The sequence below is a fragment of the Lepidochelys olivacea genome (assembly GCF_965140295.1).
Source record: "Lepidochelys olivacea isolate rLepOli2 genome assembly, chromosome: 1".
In the NCBI taxonomy this organism is placed as follows: Eukaryota; Metazoa; Chordata; order Testudines; family Cheloniidae; genus Lepidochelys; species Lepidochelys olivacea.
Window position 1 is genome coordinate 137328623 of NC_140411.1, and position 23671 is coordinate 137352293.

At 42.3% G+C, this 23671-nt stretch overlaps 1 protein-coding gene across 3 annotated transcripts in view; it reads left to right on the forward strand.

The window, feature by feature from the left end:
* EGFL6 (EGF like domain multiple 6) overlaps nt 1–23671 on the forward strand; it is a 71344-nt gene that overhangs the window by 12737 nt on the left and 34936 nt on the right. For 2 of the 3 annotated variants that reach the window (XM_084616874.1, XM_084616875.1), the window contains exons 2-5: nt 6197–6306; nt 11320–11412; nt 15315–15434; nt 17908–18027. In XM_084616874.1, coding sequence (XP_084473000.1) covers nt 6197–6306; nt 11320–11412; nt 15315–15434; nt 17908–18027 — 443 coding nt within the window. The remainder of the gene's footprint in view (nt 1–6196; nt 6307–11319; nt 11413–15314; nt 15435–17907; nt 18028–23671) is intronic. The other variant, XM_084616876.1, reaches the window with a different exon arrangement.

The window sequence follows — 23671 nt, forward strand, 5'->3', positions numbered from 1 at the left end:
AAAAAGACTTCTTAAACAGTATGGATCCTTTCTGTCGCCACTCACCATTCAACAGCCCACGTGCATTCCCAGAATCTTGTACATACATACTGTGATTCTTAACGTAAAAAGTTTTGGGTTTTTTCTTTTTTCTTTTTTTTCCCCATTATCAAATTGTGGGCATTTGGTTTTTTCATGTTTAGAAATTAAAGGCTTGGATTTTCAGAGCAAGGTATACATTTGGAACACTGGATCTTATTGATTTTAGTTGGAACTTGGGTATTCAAATCCCTTGGGAGCTCTGAAAAATCTGATTTCCAGTTTTTAATTTAGGGTTTAGAAAGAAACTCCTTAAATTGACTCCATGAAGGGCTAATTCATTGTTCTTCTGAAGCAGCTCACTGAGACAGGATACTAGATTAGATGGGTCACTTATATTTTCCAGCATGGCAATTGCTACGTTCTCATGTGCAGAAGTAATTAGAGATGCAGATCCTCATCTGGTATAACTTAGTGTAGCTCCAGTGGAACAGTGTAGATTTACACCAGCTGAAGAAGTGGTGTTTAGTATTTTGTTTTGATTTTTTTAAAAAACTTTTGTTTAGTTATCAATAAGTATTGGTGCCTCACTAAGGTTTACAAACCAAAGCACCACATTCTGATGCTGGGCTGAACTCATTTGTAAGTAGAGAATATGTCCTAATAAGGAAGTTAGCATTATTAATGCTATCCCAGCAATGTTCTTCAATTTTTTTAAATTGACCGGAAATCCCAAGCATTAGTGATATAAATATATAAAATTTCTACTTTTTAGAGACAGGATTTTTTAGGAAAGAATAACAAGGATTCAAAAGAGCTGGTTAGGTCTCTCTTTGGGTCTCTGTGACCTCAATTGCAATAGGAGCTTATTATTAACATTTTTGTTCCACTGCCCGTGTACCTGAAGTTTACTATCTTGCCTGCTGTGTTCAAATTTATCTCCACTGCGGAAAGATGTCTTGCTTTGCAAACATGTGAGATAATATTCCACAAAGCATGTGTGGACCACTGCAACAAGCCATATATAAGGCAGTGTCTTGACTCCATAATGCTGATCCGACCACTGCCGGCTGTCATGATCTCTCCAGGACCAATTCTCAGCTCTTTCCCTTAGGAAAGCATAATGGAATCCTCCAGAGCAACTGATATCAGAGGTGGTTATGGGGCCCATGTGTTATGGAGGATTATATGGTTATGGGCCCATTCAGGTAGAAGGGGTTCTATGGTAACGGGGGGCCATATGGTTGTGGAGATTATATGGACGCAGAAGGCCATGGAAACTGTGGGCTACGCTAAACCCAGAAGGCATATCCATGGAAAAAGGAAGAATAAGGAAATGAATGGCAAGATACAGATTCACCTCTGAGCGCATAGGCCTGGCTTTGAGAAGTGTTGAGTACATCACTCTGTGTGAAATAATGAGAGAGTTGCATTTAATCAACACTTCTGCAAACATTCCTAATGTTTCCCATGTTCCACTTGATATGTCTTTCTTCTAATGCCTTCCTGGCTATGTGCTTCCTCTATTAGCAGCACAGTGGGCCTGATTCTCAACTACCCTATGGGTTTTTACACTACTCTGTAAAGTGCAAATGGAGCAGGCGCCTTAAGGTGTATATTACCTACATTTAGGTCTTGGCTACACTTGCAAGTTAGAGCACATTAAAGCAGTCCCGGGTGCCCTAACTCCTGAGGTGTCCATGCTGGCAAGGCACGTAGAGCGCCTGGACTCTGCAGCTGGAATGCTCCTGGTAATCCACCTCCACGAGAAGCATAAAGCTTGCTGCGCCCCGGCTGAAACGCCCGGGTGTCAGTGTGGATGACATGTTGCATTACTGCACTATGATTGGCCTCCAGAAATGTCCCATAATCCCCTGACGTCGAGTGGCCACTCTTGTCATTGTTTTGAAATCAGCTGTAGGCATGCGGATATCCCCTTTCAAAGCTCCATTTCTGACAACCAGCATGTGTATCTGCTCTGGGACAAAGCAAACCATTACTGTAGATTGCTGCTGTTGTGAGGGGGAGAGGATGGAGGGAGGGGAGTCTGCTGCTGTCTGAACTTACAAGACAGCATGCTGACACACTCTCAGCCCCCCAAAACACTCTTTCCCCCGACATACACACTCCCTATCACACTCCACCCTCCACCCCTCATTTGACAAGCACGTTGCAGCCTCTTGCACACTGGGTTAGCTCCTCAATGCACTGCTCTTTGTGGCGTCGCAAGAGCTACTAATGTGGCCATGCCAGTGTGCTTGCAGCTGACAGTGTAAACACACGGCAGTGTTTTCCCTGCTGCAGTCTCCAAAGACTGGTTTAACTCCCAGCGCTCTACATCTGCAAGTGTAGCCAAGCCTTTATGTTACTTTAATGCTTCTTTCCAATGCCAGAGGAGTGTCAAAAGACTTCAGTGTCAGTGAGAATTAGGCTGTGTTACCTCCTATCCACGAACATGTACCATTTTTCTGCCTTTTAACTTTCTAACAACAGCTGCACAATGGAGAAGCTTTCTGAACATCTGCATTTATTGTTTTGTTTTAGTTGAGACTGACCAGGTTGAAACAAGTAATTAAAAATGGTTGGAAACAGCCTTGATTGTCAAACTTTACAGCTGCAATAAACAAGAAAGAACTCTGTGAGGAAATGCATCACTTTGGAGCTGGTGATAGGATGCAGCCCTTTGTGCAACCATGGAAATAGAGTCTTGCTCCTCTGCTTTCCTTATTTATTCTTCATTTTGATAATTTTCTACTCCCCTTTATTTCAAATTCAAATATATACTACATCTTACTTTTGGTCTTCTGGTTTTAATTGATCTTCCAGTCATTATCTTTTAGTATCACCAAAGGCTTACACGTCACTTGACCAAAAGTGTTCTCCAGTTTTGGACACTTCCAGGGTTGGTGCAGCTCTCAGGAAAGATTGTGGCCTGTTACCAAAAATGTTGAGCATGAACAGCTCCTGTTAGCTTCAGTGGGAGTTCTGAGTCCTCAGCACTTCAGAAAAATAGGCCTGGAGCCTCTCCTGTCAGGCCACTAAAATTAATGGCTCCTTTGGAAAGAGGTTGGCTTAGCTGCATCCAGAAGTGAGATCATTGGAATATTTGCTGATTTGTTCTGTTAGGTCTGAAGTCTTGCATGAAATACTGTCACTGCAATTCAAAGGCTCAGAGTAGCTAGGCCTTCCAATTAAAAAAACAAACAAAGAACATTGATTATATTAGGGCGTTTGTTCACAATGAAGCTTGTGATCTGGGGGTGAAAGGCTCACTGCTGAATGGCAAAAGGTTTATTCCTCAGCAGTTCAGGTCTTTAATGCTGCAGCTTTAAATTCGTCATTGATCCTGGTGTATCTCAAAGGAGAGGGATGAGTTGAGACATGTCTCTTGGTGACGTGGACAGAATGGTGCTTGCGGTACTCTAGAGCAAATGGAGACTGAGATGGATTTACTATATTTCTTCAAGTTTGGCAAGGATATAAACTCTTATGCTTCAAGGTATCATCCAATAATGGGGACAGATCTGATTGATGGGGGAATGGTGAAAAAGCTCCTCTAGGGACAGGTGATCCCGTACCTGTGTTCTCCTGGATTTCTTGCACCTCCTGTGAAGCCTCTGGTACTGACCACAGTGGGGAAGAGGCCTGATCTTCTGTAGCAATGCCTACGTTTTTCCATTCCAAGGAGGAGTCCATAGATATGGACTGATATTGAAGACTAGAGCTGGATCGCTCTTAACAAAATCCATGGCCAGACAGCTAAACCCCCCCTCACCAACTGAGTATTCTGTCATGTCCTTAAAGAGGCAGGATGGTCTGGATAAATTTTATCTTTAGTGTTGTCAAATCAAAAATTTGTTTAGTGAAATATGTTCATCTTCTGGGAACTGATAGCCACAAAAATGTTGAAAAAAATTTAGTGGAAAATGTAATCTTTTTTTATCTGCAGTTCCTGCAATATCAAGCCATGGTACATCCAGGGGATTTTATATAAGAATGGTAATACAGAGTGCAGTTACTCACAGTTACCTCAAAAACCATTAGATTCTTGTACTGAATTAATGGTTTGTGAATTAATTTCTTCATATCACACATGAGATTCCTGACTCCTGCAGATGACTTTGGTGTAGTATCATTTGTCTACGTGGGCAAAATGGACTCAGGTGTGTTTTCAAGACCCTTTCCCAACAGAAAGCTTTTCAGCCATATGTAGAATGATTTTTAAAGAAAATACACGTCCAACAGGATTTCTTTCAATCTGAGCAGCATAAAAAGCCTTCCCTCAATTTTAAGGCACAGAACGTCATTGAAGTCTATGGAACTGTGCTGATGTACACTGGCTCAGCATCTGCCCCTTGAGCTTTACAAAGCAATGTTTGTTTGTTAAAGAAAGGGAAAGGCAAAGTTTTTTGAATAAAAATCAAATAGCCCCAAATTCAGAGTCTAGGAATCATGAACTGACTATTGAAATGACATCAGAAACCTTAACATGCATTTGTAAAGTTAATGGTGTCTGCCAGCCTCAGGTGGTACTGTAACACCAACAGCCCCCACTCATTGGTGGGCGGGATTGAACCTGGGATCTCTGAAGCTTAGTGCTTGAGCCTCTACTGCATGAACTGAAAGCTACAGTGCCCTTAGCTAATGTTGTAGCAGACTCATTAATTTCTAAATGGTCTCGGTGCCATTAGAGGGGACAGAACACCACACCCAGGAGGTGTGTGGGTTACAGTACCATCTACTGCCATTATGGTAGCAGGCTTCAATGAAACCTGACATGACCTTCCAAGAACGAAGGACCAGCAAGACATGCCTTTTCTAAAAAACCTATAGCAACAGATATATTTATATTTTAAGACACACCCTACCAGACAAAGACACTTCACTGCACATGCTTCTTCCTTTGGGGAGAGGAATGAGAGAATAAACACCACATGACAGATGTGTCACGTGCCTTAATGCACTGCTGGAAGGCACTCAGATACTATAGTGGTGAGCGTGTAATAAAAATCTATATAGAATAGACCTTACAGAGCTCCATCAGACCCCTAAGTCTTGCCCCATGCAGGGTGAGATGCAACGTTTTGTTTAGGCTCTCCAATAACTATGAGCTCTTGGATTCCTTCTGGTGACCTGTCTCCTGGCTGGCCTGCCTCTGGTGACAGTTCCATTTCAGAAGGCAGTTTTGCTGAGGGAAATATCATTCCCTATCTTTGGAACTATTCTTTTTCTCTTAATTTATGTGAATGGTTCCTGTGGGGATGAGAGCCTTAGCAATCTGTAATGAGCATTGTAACTCCATAGTTGCTCCAATAAAAGTTATATTACAGCTCAATACAGGGTGACCGGCCTTAATGACACTATCATCAGGAGATGAAGTGGTGACGTTAATATATTATCAGAGGAAGGACAAAAATTCATGAGTCTTATTTTCAGTGTAGGACTTATATGTTCCCACACATTGCCCTGAAAATACCCCACACATTTACCTGGAAATTCCAGCTACTGAACTCTCTCTAAGGAGGCAACATTTTCTCTGAGGAAGGACCAAATATTTGTAGACTTTGTCAAAGGAGTGTACTAAGGAGGGGCGTGGAGAAGGGGATGGACACATGGGATTTCAGGTCGTGGAGGGAGTTTCATGCATAGGTGGCTGAATGGCCGAAGACCTTATGGACCGAGAGTTGGAGGAGGAAAAACAGATGGGCTGGGGGGAGGTTAATGGGCAGGAGAGGGACCCCAAACCCATCATGTCATCTGCCACTGCATGGTAACCACCTCAGAAGTTATGCAGCACTGATTTTCCATTAGTACTGTAATTTGGTCATTAGCATTGTAGAATTAGTCACAGTGGCCCATTTCCTCATCCGGTGCAAAATGGAGTCATCCCATTGACTCCAGTGAAGCTACATTGACTTGTGCGAGCTGAGGATCTGGCCCTATTTCCTACTTTGCAATTTTAATAGAAAAGTTGTAAGTTAGTTACAGTTTGAAAACCCTCGAATCACCTACTTAGCATCCCTTCAATGAACCCTGCTGACTGCTTCAGTGACGCACGTCAGCAACGTTAAAATGTGTGGTGGTGGACGACGTTCGATTAAAACGTGCAAAGGAGGCAGTGTGATGGTAGATTAAAATGTGTTCCTCTGCTGCAGCTAATATTATGCTTCGTGCACAGCTCAAGAGGTCACAGGCAGCCGATGAGTGTGAGCCAGCCTGGGGTTTGTCGCTACGGTTCTAAGCTCGAGTGCTGCTATGGCTGGAGAAAGAACAAAGGGCACTGCGAAGGTAACATTAGCAAATAACCATTGACATCTTCATGACTGTGTGCTTAGCTTTTAATAATGTGGCTCCTTATGGGCCCCCCAGAGGTTATAGGAAGCAGAACCGGTGAGGAGTCAATATACTGTAGGAGCATGAAGAAAATGAGTTTTGAGTTTTAGAGGGAATCCCTTTAAAAATGCAGAATTGGATAGACAAAGGCACTCAGTAAAATAGATTCATAACTTTTTAAGGCCAGAAGGGACCATTAGAATTATCTGGCCTGACCTTCTGCATAACAAACTGAAAGATAAGAACTGGAGAATGCCTGGATCAAGATAGCCATCGAAAATTATAACAAAATCCAAAAAATCAGAAATGCAGACTGTAGTCGCTAAAGCGATATTTACAGACAGATGCTTTTCATTAAGTAGCAGCCTTTATCTTCAGATTCTCTGGGAAGAAATAGTTTTCACCCTTCTAAAAACTGAATAAAATTCAAGCAACAAGTTCATCTGAATGTAACTTATGTTGCCAGCCAGTATTCTGGTCCCTGGGGAGCTGGTTTAATGAAAGACCAATGGTTTTTAAAAAACTTCCAATCTGTTAAGGGCATACAAATGCTAGGGAGAGGGTAATATGAAATCTCTCCCCAGCTGTATTTAGGCAAAGCACAATGAACTTGTAAAATGTTGGACTTTAGGAGGAGGCAATTTCTCAGCTGCTCCATCTGCTGTGCTGATAAACTTAGCGCTGACTATCTGTTGAAGTTTAATAAAAGTTCAGTGTATAATTGGTAAAAATCAGTGGACTGCTATCGAAAAGGGAGTGATACCCAAAAGCCTTTTCTCCTTATAATTGTATTAATAATCTTTTCAGATAGCAATGCCAGTTTTTAAAAAAAAAAAAAAAAAAGCTTGAGCAAAGGGATTACTTAGTAATTTTACATTGTTTGTATAACCCTAGTTCTGGTGTTAAAGAATACACAGAGGTAAATATAGCAATATGCAAAAGTAATTTGGATGAGCAAATGCAGCTCGTCACGTTCCCCCCCCAAAAGCGCTCAGATGACCTCCTGTTCGTGTCCAGTTTTCACAAGTTCTTGAAATTCTTCGCCTGGCAGATTTCTGGTTTGAGTCAACCACAATGTAAATCTAAACTGTAAATAAAGATGCAGTAGCTCCTCGCTCTAGGCGAGGATTTTTTTAATATTCATTTGATTTCACAGTGTGCAACTGTTCATTCAGGGTTTATGTCAGTTTAGGTACGGTGTGGTGAAATTCTTCATTAATTTGAGGTAAGAGATGATTTAAATGCAAAGGATTAATACATTTAATAAATGTTCAACAAATTTTTAAAGAACTTCATAAAGATACCTAAATTCCATTGTGCTAATTCTGGCAAATTCTAAATTGTGGCTTTCCTATGTGTTTTAACTGGCAATATAGGTACACAAGAGAATTGGGACAAGATCTCCAGGGTTTCTAGGTGCTACGGTAATGCAAATAACCAACAACAACAATATCCTACTGACTTCAGCAGGAGTTACTTGTATCTATGCATTGCATGATTAGGCCTTACATTTAAAAAAGAAAATATGTCATATTGGAGAATATCTGCTTTTGTAAAATATTTTTGGGTATCTCGTGTACAGGATACAATGCTCTAAATACCATTTTATGAGCTCCCCTGAAAATAAAATAACAGTTCTGTAGCAGTATAAGAAACTTGTAAAGCACTGGGGAAATAAGTGTTTCACAACAGACTTGTGACAAATCAATTAAGTCCTGAATTACCAAATAAAAAGCCACATCCCCCAGACTACTCATAACCACTGTCCTGAGCACCAGTATTAGTTTAAGCCAAATTTTGCAAAGATGGGTGTCCAAAGTTAGGCATCTAAATCTTATTTAGGCACCTAAGTAGTCTAGTGCTCAAAACCTCTGTGGGGAAAAAAACAAGGTAAACAAGACTTTAGGTGCTGAACATTGAAGACACACTTCAATTTAGCTTTAGAAATTTAGAAATTTTTCTCTTACTTTTTATTGTTTTAGCAAATAGGGAGATTGGAGAGATCTAGCTCTTGAAAAGCAAAAGCTGACATTCTTACAACCCACTAGTTCATGGATACCAAAAATATCAAGATGGCAGTTTTCCAGTTCTGCAATCCAGTGTATTGAATGCACTGAAAATTAAGCCATAATGGTTATTGCAATATTACAAACCATTGTAGTCTGGGTATAGTTTAAAGTACTGGTTCATTAAGTCTTTTGCATGCTGTGTAGCACTTACTGGTGTTAAAAGAAAAGGAGTACTTGTGGCACCTTAGAGACTAACAAATGAAGTGAGCTGTAGCTCACGAAAGCTTATGCTCAAATAAATTTGTTAGTCTTTAAGGTGCCACAGGTACTCCTTTTCTTTTTGCGGATACAGACTAACACGGCTGCTACTCTGAAACCTTACTGATGTTAGTAATCACACTGAATTTCCTGCTCATGTGAGCAGGTTTTTTTAAAGAACTGCCAAGCCCTCAGAACATCTGGAAGTATTAGAACGAAGGGCACCCACCTACTGGCTAATAACGTAATGGGTTGTGAATTAAAAAGCTTAAACTCATAAATATGTTCAGGCTTAACAGGTGGAAGAGGTATCGTAATTTATAATCCGCTCCAGTGCACTTCATGTTTCTCCAAAAAGAAACCGCTTCAGAGCAAAAGATATAAAGCACAACTTAGTAACCACCATGCACAAGCCAGAGGCAAGGTTATAGATGAAGATGAGACTAGAATCCAGAGGTGAATCGAGAAAGTAGGTTGGGGGCACTGAATTGGGTAGGCAATATTCCACCTTGAACAGGACAAAGCAAAGGTTTTTCGTTTTATTTTTACACAAATCCGCATCTGCACCCCCCCAACAGGAAGAGAGCACTTAGAGTATGGACTAGATGTGCTCCTGAGTCTCTGATGGCTTCACACACACACATTCCTTCCTGGGAGCTTCTATGAAGTTCCTGGCAGGAGAGAGAGCTATTTGGCCTGACCTTCCTTAGAGTGAGTCAATCTTGTGTGGAGGATCTTGCTGATGGAAGGAGTAATTTTAAATTTCCCCTGCCAGTAAATCTAGCCAAATTGTTTGGTATTCTTTTAAAAGAAAAATGTAACCCTCAGTGTGGGATGGGACATACAACTGCCCAGTCCAAAGACATAATAAAGCATTTAGTTAGTAATTTAGAATCCAGGGCTAATTTTTGCTCTCTTGCATACCAGGATGCACAAGTGTATTTGAAGCTGTCTTGACATCATTAGTTTCTCCAGTATGTTCATACTATATGGGAAGACTTTAGATACTGTGTGTGCTTTATCATTAGATGTTAAACATCTTACTACTGTATACAGAAAGCTGTTATGCTACATGGACATGGTTTCAGACAGTCAGTGCAATTCTCAGGTGGCATGTCAGACCCCATAATTAGAAAGCGTTCAGACACATCAGGAAAATTCTGTGCCAGTTCAATCTCTATGCAATCTGATTGATTTCCAAGGGAACTGCATGGGGTCTAAGTCAACTGGCAGAGAGTCTGACCCTTCTTATCTACAGTAACCTGAAGCTGCTCTAGAATGGCTTAGAAAAGAAGACAATTCAACAGTATTTGATAGAGATAAAGCCTCTCTGGAAACGTTCATAAGTGGAACGCCAGAGTGGGTAGAAAATTAAGGAAGGAAGAGGCATGGACAAAGGACAGTGAGGGGGAATTCAGAGGAAAAGGGAGAACCGCTCAGACCTATGCATTATAAATAATAGACATTACAACTGAATCTTGGGTTTTAAAATGCTAAATATATCTCAGCACTTACGAACACTCGTGATAATGAACGAATACAGATGAGTTTGAGATTTTTTTTTGAGAGGATGCACGTTTTAGTTCCAAATTTCCAAGCTTCTACCAGCCTTACATATTTCCATTCACCTGCTCCCTGACAGCAAGTTGTGGCGGTTCAATGATGAGACAGAACACAGCTTTATGCAAGCAAGCAGGCTGGTCAGCTGAGATGGGCTGTTCTGCCCCCCCGCCTTCCACCTTCTCCTTTTATTATATTTCTCCCCCCTAAGCATTACACACTGCTACCGCAAAAAGATACACAAAGGAATGTATGACGTTGATTAATATACTTATTTACCATCCTTTATCTACTACAATCCTGGTTCTCAGGCCTTGAACCCAGGCTAAGAAAGCTTCCCACAGTTGCTGTCCCAACAATCAAGTTCTCATGGTTCATATCTAGCCCTTGTCCTTGGATAGAGCAATGTGTGCATTGCTTCTACAGAACAGTCAGGGTGTGCCCTGCCTGCTTCCAGGTGGAATAGCTAAACATGAACCCTTCAGCAAGTAAACTCGTTGAATGGATGAGCTGTGTGCTGTGATCTAGCAGAACCCTGGCAGCTGCCTTAGACTGCAGCTCTATTCGTCCAGTGGCTCCACACTCTCCTACAGTCAAGCTCCATTGTGCAGAGGAATAAGGAAGGTCCTAAGAGGAAACTGATGCAGCTTCTTACTGATGCAACCCCATTTTTGGCAGGGGGAAAGAACGTGAGGGGATTGTTCTGGAGGGAACGAAGGAAGAAAGCTATGAAATTCCTTTCAGTGCATCCAGCTCTTCGTAAGCCAATGGCAGCACCATCTCCCCTTCCTTTCCCTTCAACCCCAAAGCCCCTGCCCGCATCAACCCTCTTCTCCCAGCAACACTACTCTCTTCTGCTCCAAATCAATGCCAAATTCCTTCTTTTCCCTCCCATACTCATGCTTAGCCAGCATCTTCCTCCTGCTCCCTGCTCAACAAAAAATTACTAGTGTAGACAGAGCAAGCTACCTGTGCTGCCTTGAGTTTTGTCCTGTTCAATTAAAATGTCCTCTGGTTATGATGGAGTAATGCAGATGAAACACTTTGACAACTTTAGTTCATGCTAGGTTCTCTTGTAATGCAGAAATGTCTCTACCTTCCAGCAACAACGCCTTTAATTTCTCTCTGTTTTGCCCTCCAGCCACCTGTGAACATGGGTGCAAGTATGGCGAGTGTGTGGGGCCAAACAAATGCAAATGTTTTCCTGGATTCACAGGGAAAACCTGCAGTCAAGGTTTGTACAAACTATAGTTCTTTTCCAAAACGAGACTTTGACAGTCTATCTCCTTGTCTTCAGCTCCCTGTGGAAAAGTTTGTGTGTGCGGGGGGGACCTCAGCCATTTCTTTGCAGCTACAGCTTAACTGACTTAGGAATTCTGAATTGTCATGGATGATTAAATGATAAATATGGAAACTAAAACAGATAGGTAGTCTTCAATGAAAACATTCCACTTATCTGTTCCCTCAACAAGCATCTTTCTTCTAGATAGTGTACTAATATAGCTACAGTACTTACATGGCCCCCATTGCTTTAGTATCTGTGAGTGCCTTACAATCTTTCATTTATTTATACTGACGGTACTCCTGTAAGACAGGGCAGTGCCACTCGTTCCATTGTACAGAGGGGGACCGGAGGCATAGAGCAGCTAAGTGACTTGCCCAAGGTATGTTAGGACAGCTATGGCAGAGTAAGGAATTGCACCTAGGTTTCCCAGGTCCTAGGCTTGTGCCCAAGCCATTGGACCATGCTTCCACTTTAAGTACGTTTTTATATACTGTAAAGATACTGAAGAACAAGTGTTCAGTGTTCTGAACCCATCCTGCACATTTCCTTTCTTCTGCTTATGCAGCCAGGATTTGGGGTGTGCATTGTTGGCTGACCCTATATTTTTGCTCACTCAGAATATCGGATGTATGCAAACAGTTTTTGTATTGTTTATAGTTGGGGTTGCCAGGCGTCCGGTTTTCGACCGGAACGCCCAGTTGAAAAGGGACCCTGGCGGCTCTGGTCGGACTTCTAATGGACCAGTCGGTGGCACAGCAGAGGCCCGGGGCTAAAGTAGGCTCCCTGCAGCTCCCGGAGTGGCCCCGAGGTCCTTGTGGCCCTTAGGTGCATGGGCTGCCAGGGAGGCTCCATGCGCTGCCCCCACCCCAAGTGTCGGCTCCGCAGCTCCCATTGGTCGGGAACCTAGGGGCTGCAGGGACCTGGCAACTGCTTCCTGGGAGTCACAGTAAGCATCGCCGGGACCCTGCACACCCCCAACACCCTGCCCCAGCCCTGAGCCCCGTCCTGCACCCCAAATCTCTTAACCCTGGCCCCACACTCAGAGCCTGCACCCCAGCCAGAGTCCTCCCCCTCCCCTGCAGCCCAACCCCCTGACACAGTCTGGAGTTCTCTGCCACAGCCTGAACCCCTCATTTCTAGCCACACCCAGAGCCCACTGCCCCTGCCTGGAGCCCTCTTCCACACCCCAAACCCCTCATTCCCGGCCCTACCCCAGAGTTTGCAGCCCCAGCCAGAGCCGTCACCGCCCTTCCACACCCCTACCCCAGCCCGGTGAAAGTGAGTGAGGGTGGGGGAGAGCAAGCGACAGAGGGAGGGGGAATGGAATAAGCAGGGACAGGGCCTCAGAGAAGGGGCGGGGCAAGGGTGTTCGGTTTTGTGCCATTAGAAAGTTGGCAACTCTATTTATAGTACAGTAGTGCCAAAAGGTCTTGATCAAGATCCCATTTTGCTAGGCACAGTGCTTAAGCATAGTAAAAAAAATAATCACAGAGCGTTTATAGCCAGAGTAGACATGAAAGAAAGGAAGCATTATAAATTTGCATCCCTACTAATCCAAAATAGCCCATATGTGTTGATCTTCCAGGCACACTTCAAAAGACATATGTTTGAGAGGATTTGGGGACAGGGCTGAGAGCGTGCTTCCCACTACAATTAAGGGGTGGAAATGAGTTCTCTAGATGGTAGGCTTGCTGAGTTCCTGTTCAAAATTATTTTCATGCTGTTCAAATTTTATTGTAGTATAGGTTAGGGCACCTAGAGTCTTGTATAGGCATCTTACTATTTAACTAAATTATCTTCCCCATTTTATGGATGGAGAAATGAGATGCAGAGTGATTAGAGACTTCCCCAAGGACACACATGAACTTCTCATAAAAACCAGGAATTGAACCCAGAAATCCCACTCCAGTTTCTTGAACACAAGTTTTTCTTCCAAACTGAATTGATAGACTCTTCACAATTTACATGGGTAAATGCCCTTTGTTTGTATATGCTAATTTGAATTTTTGAGAACTCTGAAATTAGGACATCCAAACTTGTACATTCAGAAACTTGAGTGAATAGTTTTGGCTTCATAAGTTTACAAGGCAGCCTTTGAAAATTTTGAAGAGACAATATATGTTAGTTTTTCACAGTGTTTTTAGACTCTGCTTTAAAATGTTAAGCAATCAGATTAAAAGGACACTGTCAATTTTGAATATTAACCATTTGTAAAAAAAATTAATCAGTCCAATTTCTGAGATAACTTCAGAACATTATTTGAAGGGTGCTATTAGAAAAACCCTTCAGAAAAGCCCTTTAATTTTTCTTCTTCCATGTTGAATTATTTATAAGGAATTTTCAGCAAGGGAAAAACTAACTGACTGACTCTAAAGAGAAAATGGTGAAATTGACTATACACAATGGGTAAAAATTTCAAAAGCACCTAAGTCCCATTCTTCATAAGAGGCTAAGAATCATTGAATGGCAATAGGACTTAGGCTTCTAAGTCACTTTGGTAATTTTGAAAAATGTTTCCATTGTCTAGTTGAATAAATAAAATTCTGCTCATCTTTGTTACAGTAATCTTGGCTGTTACATGGAACTGTAGTAGCTACAAAACTTTCAGTTGTAATTTCCAAATTGGTGTGTCTCTAAAATGTATGAAAAACAACAACATTTTTAGTAACATCATGTTTCCTCTTTCTGTTGGAATGGGCTCTTGACAAATACTTTTGCAGGCATATCACTACCAGACTGTTTGCTCTTTGTGGCCTGGAGATTTTCCTCTGGCCTGCAGGCCACACTGACACATGAACAGATGCTGAGACCATTAGAACTGGAATTGAGCCCACTTAGCCCTCTGAGATTCGTCTTTATTGAAATCGCATTACTGTATCATTAAACACATGGTATATGGACTATGTGCAGTGATGTTTTTTGTTAATGAACTCTTGAGTATTTGATAAACAGGTTTCAAAATAGTGAAAGAGGGGCGGTTGCCAAACAGTTTCTGAAAGTTGCAAATGCAGATACTGTTTACATATAACAGGAGTGTAGCCTCCATTGTCAGGACTGTGTTTCACTCCAGGCAAATTAGATTCAGCGAGGTGATTTCCTTTTCTACAAAAGCTGGTTCCTGGGCAATTGAAAATAATATTGTTTGTTTCTTGCCCTTTTCAGGAGTAGTTTTTGTTTTTTTTAAAAAAGTGGGTCAACTAACCTAAACCCCATATTCCCTAAATAAGAAGTGGGTAAACTCTGTTTACCCTCAGCTACGCTGCTGCTTTTCAGATTTTATTGACAGGTTGGGTTTTGGGAATAGAATTTTGAAGATTGGTAAAGAATTCAGCTGTGTGAGTTTCCTTTAAAAAAAAAAAAAAGACAATTCTTAACATATGATCAACTCTGCCCTCTGTAATGATTCACTCTTGCCATGACATCACAGCTGATGCTTGGCGCATGAAATCTTTGTAGTCTTTTTCCCCATGCTGTGTGACTGACTTGTTTTCGCTTTTTTAATTTATTTATTTTTTTCATATGAATGTCAGATGGGGGACTAAAGTCTCTAGCTAGAATAATAAAAATCCTGCTGTTAGCAAATATTGTAATTGCTGTTCTCTCTCCTCTCTCCCCTTGCGGTCTGCCAGAGGTTGCACTGCAGTCTGTCAGGTGCAGCCGGCTCTCCTTGCTAGTTTTTATAGTACTCACTTAGGCAGATGGTCTGCTGAATTCCTTTCTTGCAAAGGGTTGGCTCATTTTCTATCCCAGGGCTTTTACTTTGGGGGATTTTAGGCATGAAGCAACATTATAACCGTATATTTAAAATAATAAAAATCCCTGCACTCATTTCTTTCAAATTATTTCTGCAGATACAAATGAATGTGGATTGAAACCACGTCCCTGTGAGCATAGATGTATGAACACCCATGGCAGCTACAAGTGTTATTGTCTCAATGGCTACATGCTCATGCCAGATGGCACATGTGCAAGTAAGTAAGACATATCCCAGGACAGGCAGTAATTTAGATACACAGATTATCCAATCAATATTTTATCAAAAATGACTCCTGTGTAAGGATGACTGGCAGCTAGTTTATCTGTGACAGGGTATATCCCTCAGATTCCTAGTACTGTCAGCACTAAAGGATGTGCTATCCTGTGGCAGTATTTTTAAAGGGATAGATTAAACTAATCTAGGGTACAGTTGTGTTTTTAGGGGAATGTTAGTCCTTAAAAATGAAAGCCTTAGACAGTTCTACAGGGTTAGTTCAAATGTAGGGTAGCTTGCATAGCCTCTGTCCACAACTCTGCTAATGCACCATATTAGAGAGAGAAGGTGGGTGAGGTTGGTAATATCTTTTATTGGACCAAATTCCGTTCATGAGACAGACAAACTTTTGATCTCACACAGAGCTCGTCTTCAGACCTATGTAAGCTCAAAAGCTTGTCTCTTTCACCAACAGAAGTTGGTCCAATAAAAGATATTACCTCACTCACCTTGTCTCTCTGATATCCTGGGACCAACATCCTTATTGACTAGGGATGAATGAGCCCAGTACAATAAACTATAGATACAAATCTTTGTCCAGAATTCAAACTGAATTTTTAGTGAGGTTCAGTGTTCAGTAAGCTTCCTAAAACACGGGGAAACCATATTCTTCCACTTTGGAATGGACTTTTTCCATCCCAAAGTGAAAGTGTCAATTTAATATCCTAGAAACTACTTTCTAGTGCTCTCTCTAGTTCTGTCTGACACGACCCAAGCCCTGGTGTTCCCAGTACTTGTTTGGAAGACTTTCATACTAATATATCCCACCATTAAGAAACTTTTCCTAATATTTGACCTCCATTTTCCCAGGCATAATTTTATCCTATTACTCCTTGATATAGTCCTTTGTAGCACCCTGCATCATGTCTACAGGGTAGAAATAGCAGAGAAATACAAAGTGCAGTTATGGTTCACAGTAGTGGGTCACCCCATGCTGCAAAGGGATGTATTGATGAACACACTGATTTGAGGGGTATGCAGTTCTCTTCAGTGAATCTGGTAGCAGTGACCAATCTACCTGCGTACAGGGAAATTTATTTGTGCTTATGGTCAAATGAGATAATGGAAAGGTTTTGGAGGACATACGCAAGGGCGCAGGGTAAGAGGGTCTGGCAGCAGGTGATGATGGATGGTTGGTTGGTTTATTTTGCTGTACTTGATATTTTGCATTTTGATCTTTGGAGTTAGCACTTATTTGTGCCTTTACAATTGTGTAAACCCGTGGGCTGGGTTGGCCTGCTATTAGTAAGTGCCTGCATGGGGGTGTCTGACTCAAGTTTTCTTTTTGATGTAACGTGTATGAAGAGTTTTAACAAAACAAATCAGGCCCGTGGTAACCCTTTCATGGTGTGTGTTGGGGGTGGGGGACAGAAAACACATCACAGCTTCTCTTGCTGTCCCTGGCATTTCCTTGCTGCCTTCTTTGTGTGCTTCTGTGATGTTTCTGCTACTTCTCTCTCACATACACAGAGCTCCGTCAAACAATACCCTGCCCCCATATATTTACATTCTGCTCTTGTCAAACTCCTCTGCCCCTACTGTTCAGATTCCTGACCAGCCTTGCATGTGGCCTGTGTTTTGGGCAGTGACCCCTATTGTTTCAGCTATAGTATTTCATAAAGAAGTTCAACGGCTTCCTTTGTTATATCCTGAATGAAGGACAACTGTTGCTTTAATGACATTTCACTCAACCCTCCATATAACAATACTTTTAAAGTATTTATAGTAGTGACTGCTAAAAATGAGACTTTTCCATTTATTTTTGGGAGCTTTTTCTCCTCAGGGTAGAATTGTTGTTCATTTCTGTAGAGCATAACACTCTGCAGACAATTAACAAGACAAGTTTCCTGCCCCAAGCAGCTTACAATTTAAAAGAGAAGTGAGAAATTGCGACTGTGGGGTTGGGGCAGGAAAGGAGGAAGGAGGAATAGGAGAAAACAAGAGGGAAGAAAAAACATGGTTATACTCTTATGGCAGACATCTAGGTAACTCTTATACCTACTGGGTACGTTTACAGAGGAAAAAAAGACCTGAGAGCCCAGATCAAGTGACTTGGGCTTGTGGGGCTAAAAATAACAGTGTAGACATTGAGGCTTGGGCTTTAAACCCAGGCTCTGAAACCTTTTGAGTTTGAACATCTACACTGAGATTTTTAGCCCTGCAGTGGGAGCCCTGCAAGCCTGAGTCACTTGACCTATGCTTTGAGGTTCACCACAGTGGGTTTTTTTCCTGTGCAGACATACCCATTGAGTATTATTCTTTTAGTGACTAAACAATGTGATGAGCAGATGCTGAGAACAGTGAATAAGATTATTCTGTTCAGCTGAGTATATGGCATTTACACAGAGCTAGTTTAGGAAAAAGGATTGGTCTTGTCCAGTCTAGATTCCAACAAGGGTGTGTTTTGTCTTTAGATTCTAGGACATGTGCTATGGTGAACTGCCAGTATGGATGTGAAGAAGTCAAAGAGGAGGTGCGGTGTTTGTGTCCATCAACTGGACTTCAGTTGGGACCAAATGGAAGGATGTGTATAGGTATGTGTGGCGTGATTTTTTTTTTCCTACTCTCAATTTTTTTCTGCCGAGCCCATTCAGAATGAAGTCCTGAATCTTAAAAAACTCCGTATGAGGTTGGACTACTGACCCCTCCCCGCAGGCTCAAGGTTAGGGCCTCTTGTTTTCAGTGTGTGACAAAGAAATTATCCCTACTATTTTCAGAACATAGGAAAGAATAGTAGTGTGCTTAAGATCCAAAGGTCAGTCTCATTGCTAACGAATGACCAACAGTGCAGGGGTAAAATAGGAAACTCCTTCCCAACAATCACAGAATCATAGAATATCAGGGTTGGAAGGGACCTCAGGAGGTCATCTAGTCCAACCCCCTGCTCAAAGCAGGACCAATCCCCAACTAAATCATCACAGCCAGGGCTTTGTGAAGCCTGACCTTAAAAACTTCTAAGGAAGGAGATTCCACCACCTCCCTAGGTAACGCATTCCAGTGTTTCACCACCCTCCTAGTGAAAAGGATTTTCCTAATATCCAACCTAAACCTCCCCACTGCAACTTGAGACCATTACTCTTTGTTCTGTCATCTGCTACCACTGAGAACAGTCTAGAGCCATCCTCTTTGGAACCCTCTTTCAGGTAGTTGAAAGCAGCTATCAAATCCCCCCTCATTCTTCTCTTCCGCAGACTAAACAATCCCAGTTCCCTCAGCCTCACCTCATAAGTCATGTGTTCCAGGCCCCTAACAATTTTTTTTGCCCTCCGCTGGACTCTTTCCAATTTTTCCACGTCCTTCTTGTAGTGTGGGGCCCAAAACTGGACACAGTACTCCAGATGAGGCCTCACCAATGTCGAATAGAGGGGAACGATCACGTCCCTCGATCTGCTGGCAATGCCCCTACTTATACACCCCAAAATGCCATTGGTCTTCTTGGCAACAAGGGCACACTGTTGACTCATATCCAGCTTCTCGTCCACTGTAACCCCTAGGTCCTTTTCTGCAGAACTGCTGCCGAGCCATTCGGTCCCTAGTCTGTAGCGGTGCATGGGATTCTTCCGTCCTAAGTGCAGACTCTGCACTTGTCCTTGTTGAACCTCATCAGATTTCTTTTGGCCCAATCCTCCAATTTGTCTAGGGCCCTCTGTATCCTATCCCTACCCTCCAGCGTATCTACCTCTCCTCCCAGTTTAGTGTCATCTGCACTATGCACAATGCACAGGGCTCATGGCAAAGCCACAGTTGACCGCACAGTTGGGATCTGGGGGCCCACTGCTAGTTGTACAGCATATTTAGAGCTGACGGCAAGGCTTCCACTTTGTTTCTGTCTGAAGATCACCACTTGTTTCAGTTAGGTTATCTGTACATTCAGAGGTCATTTTATTTCACTTACGGTAACCCTAAGGATACTTATTTCATTTTAAGAGGGAACATAGTCAACAGCATGCACTAGATACACAGCAGAAATCTTAAACTGCACACTTATGTCCTCTTAAAGGGAGGGCAAAAGAACTTCTTCAGGTATGTCTGTGCCACTGGCTTGAGACTATCAGATAAACTTATTTTCAGAACATTGTACTCATTTCACACCACAAAAATCATTAGGCATACGAGTTCATTTGCAAGCTTCCAAAAGAGATTTAGGTGTACCAGGCATCTGCAAACTTTGCAATTTCGGCATTCCAAGACTAGTTCTGTATCTCACAAAAATACACAGAGAGTTTGTGTAACTTCCATTCCAGTCAGGCAACTTTAGCCAATTGAAACGCCTAATTAGAGCCGGGCAACGATTGATTTTTTTCCCCCCAGTTTGGTAGTAGTTCCAAAAAACTGAAAAACAAATTTAATTCAGGTCGAACTGAATCTGAAAGTTTTTTGGAATTTGTGGTGAATTGAAAAAGTCCATCTTGGTTTCGTTGTAGAGCAGGGATTCAAACGTGGGGCCCCAACATCTCAGATGAGTGCCCTACCCACTGGCCCAAAGATTATGAGGGATGGGGAAGAGACAAGAGCGACAGCACCAACTCCTCTTTCTTCTCCTTCTCTGGCCATTTTCTGAATGGCTGAAATTATTTGTGTGAAATTTTACACATAGTTTCAGGTTGACCACAACTGCATGTTTTGCTGAATAAACTTTTCATTGAAAAAAACTTCACATAGCTCTACTCATAACTAAGAAAACTGTATTTTCTGTGGTTGACCCAAAAGTACAGTAGAAATACCTCCTTTTGCGCTTAGAGTATTACTTGTGAAAATGTCTCTGACAGAGATGATGATGATGATTTCATGCATGTACACAGTCCCTATCACAATGGTATCTGATCACACTACAAATGGTTTGGGTTGGAATCCAGATTATAAAGAACAGCTGTGCGGGCAATATCTGATAGGAGCAGAGGAATACAGTAGCTATTCAATTTCAGATGTTGCTGAGGAATACATTTTATAGGAATATACTCTACAGCCCAAAGAATATTTTGGATCATGGAGAGGTTTGACATGTCAAACACACAGGAAATGAATTTTAACAATATTGGCAAAAAAACATGCATAAGCTTTCAAGCAACAGATCAATTAAGCACGTCAACCTAGACACACTTTTTCTAAGGAGAGACATACCATAGGAGTTGTCCTTTTGACACACAGCTGCAACAGTACACCATACACAAATTTCGTACGTCCTGAGTGTTTTATCGCTCTATGAGCTATAGAGTGAACCCATATGGACATTTGGCTCAGCTTCCAAACCATAAACATGCCATAATGGGTGTTTCTTTCCTTGAAAATGAAATGAATGTGATTGGAAATGTCCTGGTTTTGGGTGTATCAGCAGGATTCTCTAACCAGCCTCCTATTGTAGTTTTATTATTAACATTTGTTTTAATTATTTAAGAGGTATTTGAAGGCAGACAGTCAGGAAGCATGTGTTTAAATACAACAGACAAGAGCTTCTCCTAAATCTCCTAAATTAGAGCTTCTCCTAAATCTTTCTTTTAGCTATTCATACATCCATTTTGATTGTTTCATATGTTTGTTTAGCTTATGAAGTACCTCGGTACATTCAGCATACATCTTAAAACACTAAAAAGGAGTTTAGATAAATGCTAATGCTCCAGTAGAAATGGTGTAAACATGAGCAAAAGAAAGGATAGTCCAGTGGTTAGGGTATTAGCCTGGGACTTGAGAGATCTGTATTCAATTATTTTCTCCATCACAAACTTCCTGTGTGACCTTGGGCAAGTCGTTTGGTTGCTCTGTGACTCAGTTTCCCCTCTGTGAAATGGGGATAAAAGTACTTCCAACCTCACAGGAGTATTGTGAGGATAAAAACATTAAATATTGTGCAGGGCTCAGATACCAAAGTAGTAGGGATCATGTAAGTACTTACAATAGACAAGCAGCCCAACAGGAAAGGTTTAGTATAAGTAAAATGGGTTGAAAATGCTGCACTATTTTTGGATCCAAAGAGCAACACATCTCAAACATTCTAGTTGGTCACAATTTTAAAAACATCTAGCAACTATGGGACGAGATTTCCACCTAGGCCTCAGCCCAGCCTTCTTGTGTGCATAGCCTGCACCCACTTAATGTGCACCTGCTTTTTTTTTGGCCCTCAGAGTTAATCGCAGGCACAATATTAGCAATTTCTAGATCAACACCAAAATGGTGCGCACACTTCAGGTAGCTGGCCATCTGTCTGCTAATATTTGAATTCACAATTAGTTGTGTACACAATCCTGAGTCCTACAGGCCACATTTTGGAAATCTGGACCATAACCTGCAAGCTTCCTGGCAACAACTACCCACGAATCCAAAGGAATAAAAGCTGGGAATGATCTAGAGATAATGAGCTATAGAATATTTACTCCATAAGATAAGAATCCTCCCTGACCTGCATTATGGCTATTCTGCATTCAGTACTCCCTCTGTTATCAGTGGGTCTTCTGCACCTGGAATGAATGCAAACTAGGTAATACAGATCAAGACTGAGGAATTCACAGAGTGGCTCAGGGGAAGATTTTGACTTTAAATGAATTAAAAAATTTAGTAAGTGGACATAAAATGGAGATATTTAAAGAGTTGCAAAGAGTTTTAACCGTGTAATCCAAAACTGACTGTTGTGCAACGCCTATAGCTAATACTCCCCCACCAAAACACTTTGAGGGCACTGAGTAAAACTTGTTGTATAAGGAGTCTTGCTCCAAGACTCCGCAGTTCTGATTTTTCTTCACATACAAGCAAATGCATACAACAGGGATCGGCAACTTTTGTCACGCGGCCCGTCAGGGAAATCCACTGATGGGCCGGGACAGTTTGTTTACCTGCAGTGTCCGCGGGTTCAGCTGATCGCAGCTCCCGCTGGCCGCGGTTCAGCGTTCCAGGCCAATGGGGGGCTGTGGAAAGCGGCGGCCAACATATCCCTCAGCCTGCGCTGCTTCCCACAGCCCCCATTGGCCTGGAGCGGCGAACCGTGGCCAGTGGGATCTGCAATCGGCTGAACCCGTGGACGCTGCAGGTAAACAAACCGTCCCAGCCTATCATTAGATTTCCCTGCTGGGCCACGTGCCAAAGGTTGCCAATCCCTGGCCTACACCATCAGGTTTGGATATTTGACTGTTGTATCAGATACATTTAATATACCACTTCATAATGCTATATTATAAGTAATAATAATACAGTAATTCCTCACTTAATGTTGTCCCAGTTAACATTGTTTCATCGTTATGTTGCTGATCAATTGGAGAACATGCTCGTTTAAAGTTTTGCAATGCTCCCTCATAACATTGTTTGACAGCCACCTGCTTTGTCCACTGGTTGCAGAAAGAGCAGCCCATTGGAGCCAGTTGGCGGGGGCTTGGAACCAGGGTGGACCAGCAGACCCCACATCAGCTCCCCACTCCCCTCAGTTCCCTGTGCTGGAGCCACCCAGCAGGCTGTCAATTGCTGGGCAATTCAGGTGTCCCTCCCCCCACTCCCCTGCCATGTGCTGTTCCTGCCCTCTGCCTTGGAGCTGCTCCCGGGAGCCTCCTGCTTGCTGTACAGCTAGGGGGGAAGAGGGGTGCTAATGTCAGGATGTCCCCCTCCCCCCGCACCTGCCCCCCGCTCCTATACCTTATCTCCACAGAGTGGGGGGGAGACGGAGACATGACAGGGCTCAGGATGGAGAAAGCTTGCTGGCAGCAGCTGCTGTCTCAACTTGCTGATCTACTTAAAAAGGCAACGTACTAAGAGTGGTGTCAGCGTACTTAAAGGGGCAATGCGCGTCTCTCTCTCTCTCTCTCTGCCATGCTGTCTCCCTTCCCTCCATTCATGCTGCCTTGTAGAGTGTGAGGCTATATTAAGAACAGTGTGTTAACCCTTGAGGGCTCAGCCGAGTGCTGGTTCATCATTTAGCAGTAAGGCATTCCCTGGGAAATATCCCACCCTCTTCCACCCTCTGACTCCACCACCTCAACCAAGCTTCACAATCATCATTGCTGTGTACAGTATTCAATTATTTGTTTAAAACTTATAGTGTGTGTGTGTGTGTATATATAGTCTTTTGTCTGGCGAAAAAAATTTCCCTGGAACCTAACTCCCCCCACTGCATTTACATTAATTCTTATGGGGAAATTGGATTCACTTAACATCGTTTCGCTTAAAGTAGCATTTTTCAAGAACATAACTACAACATTA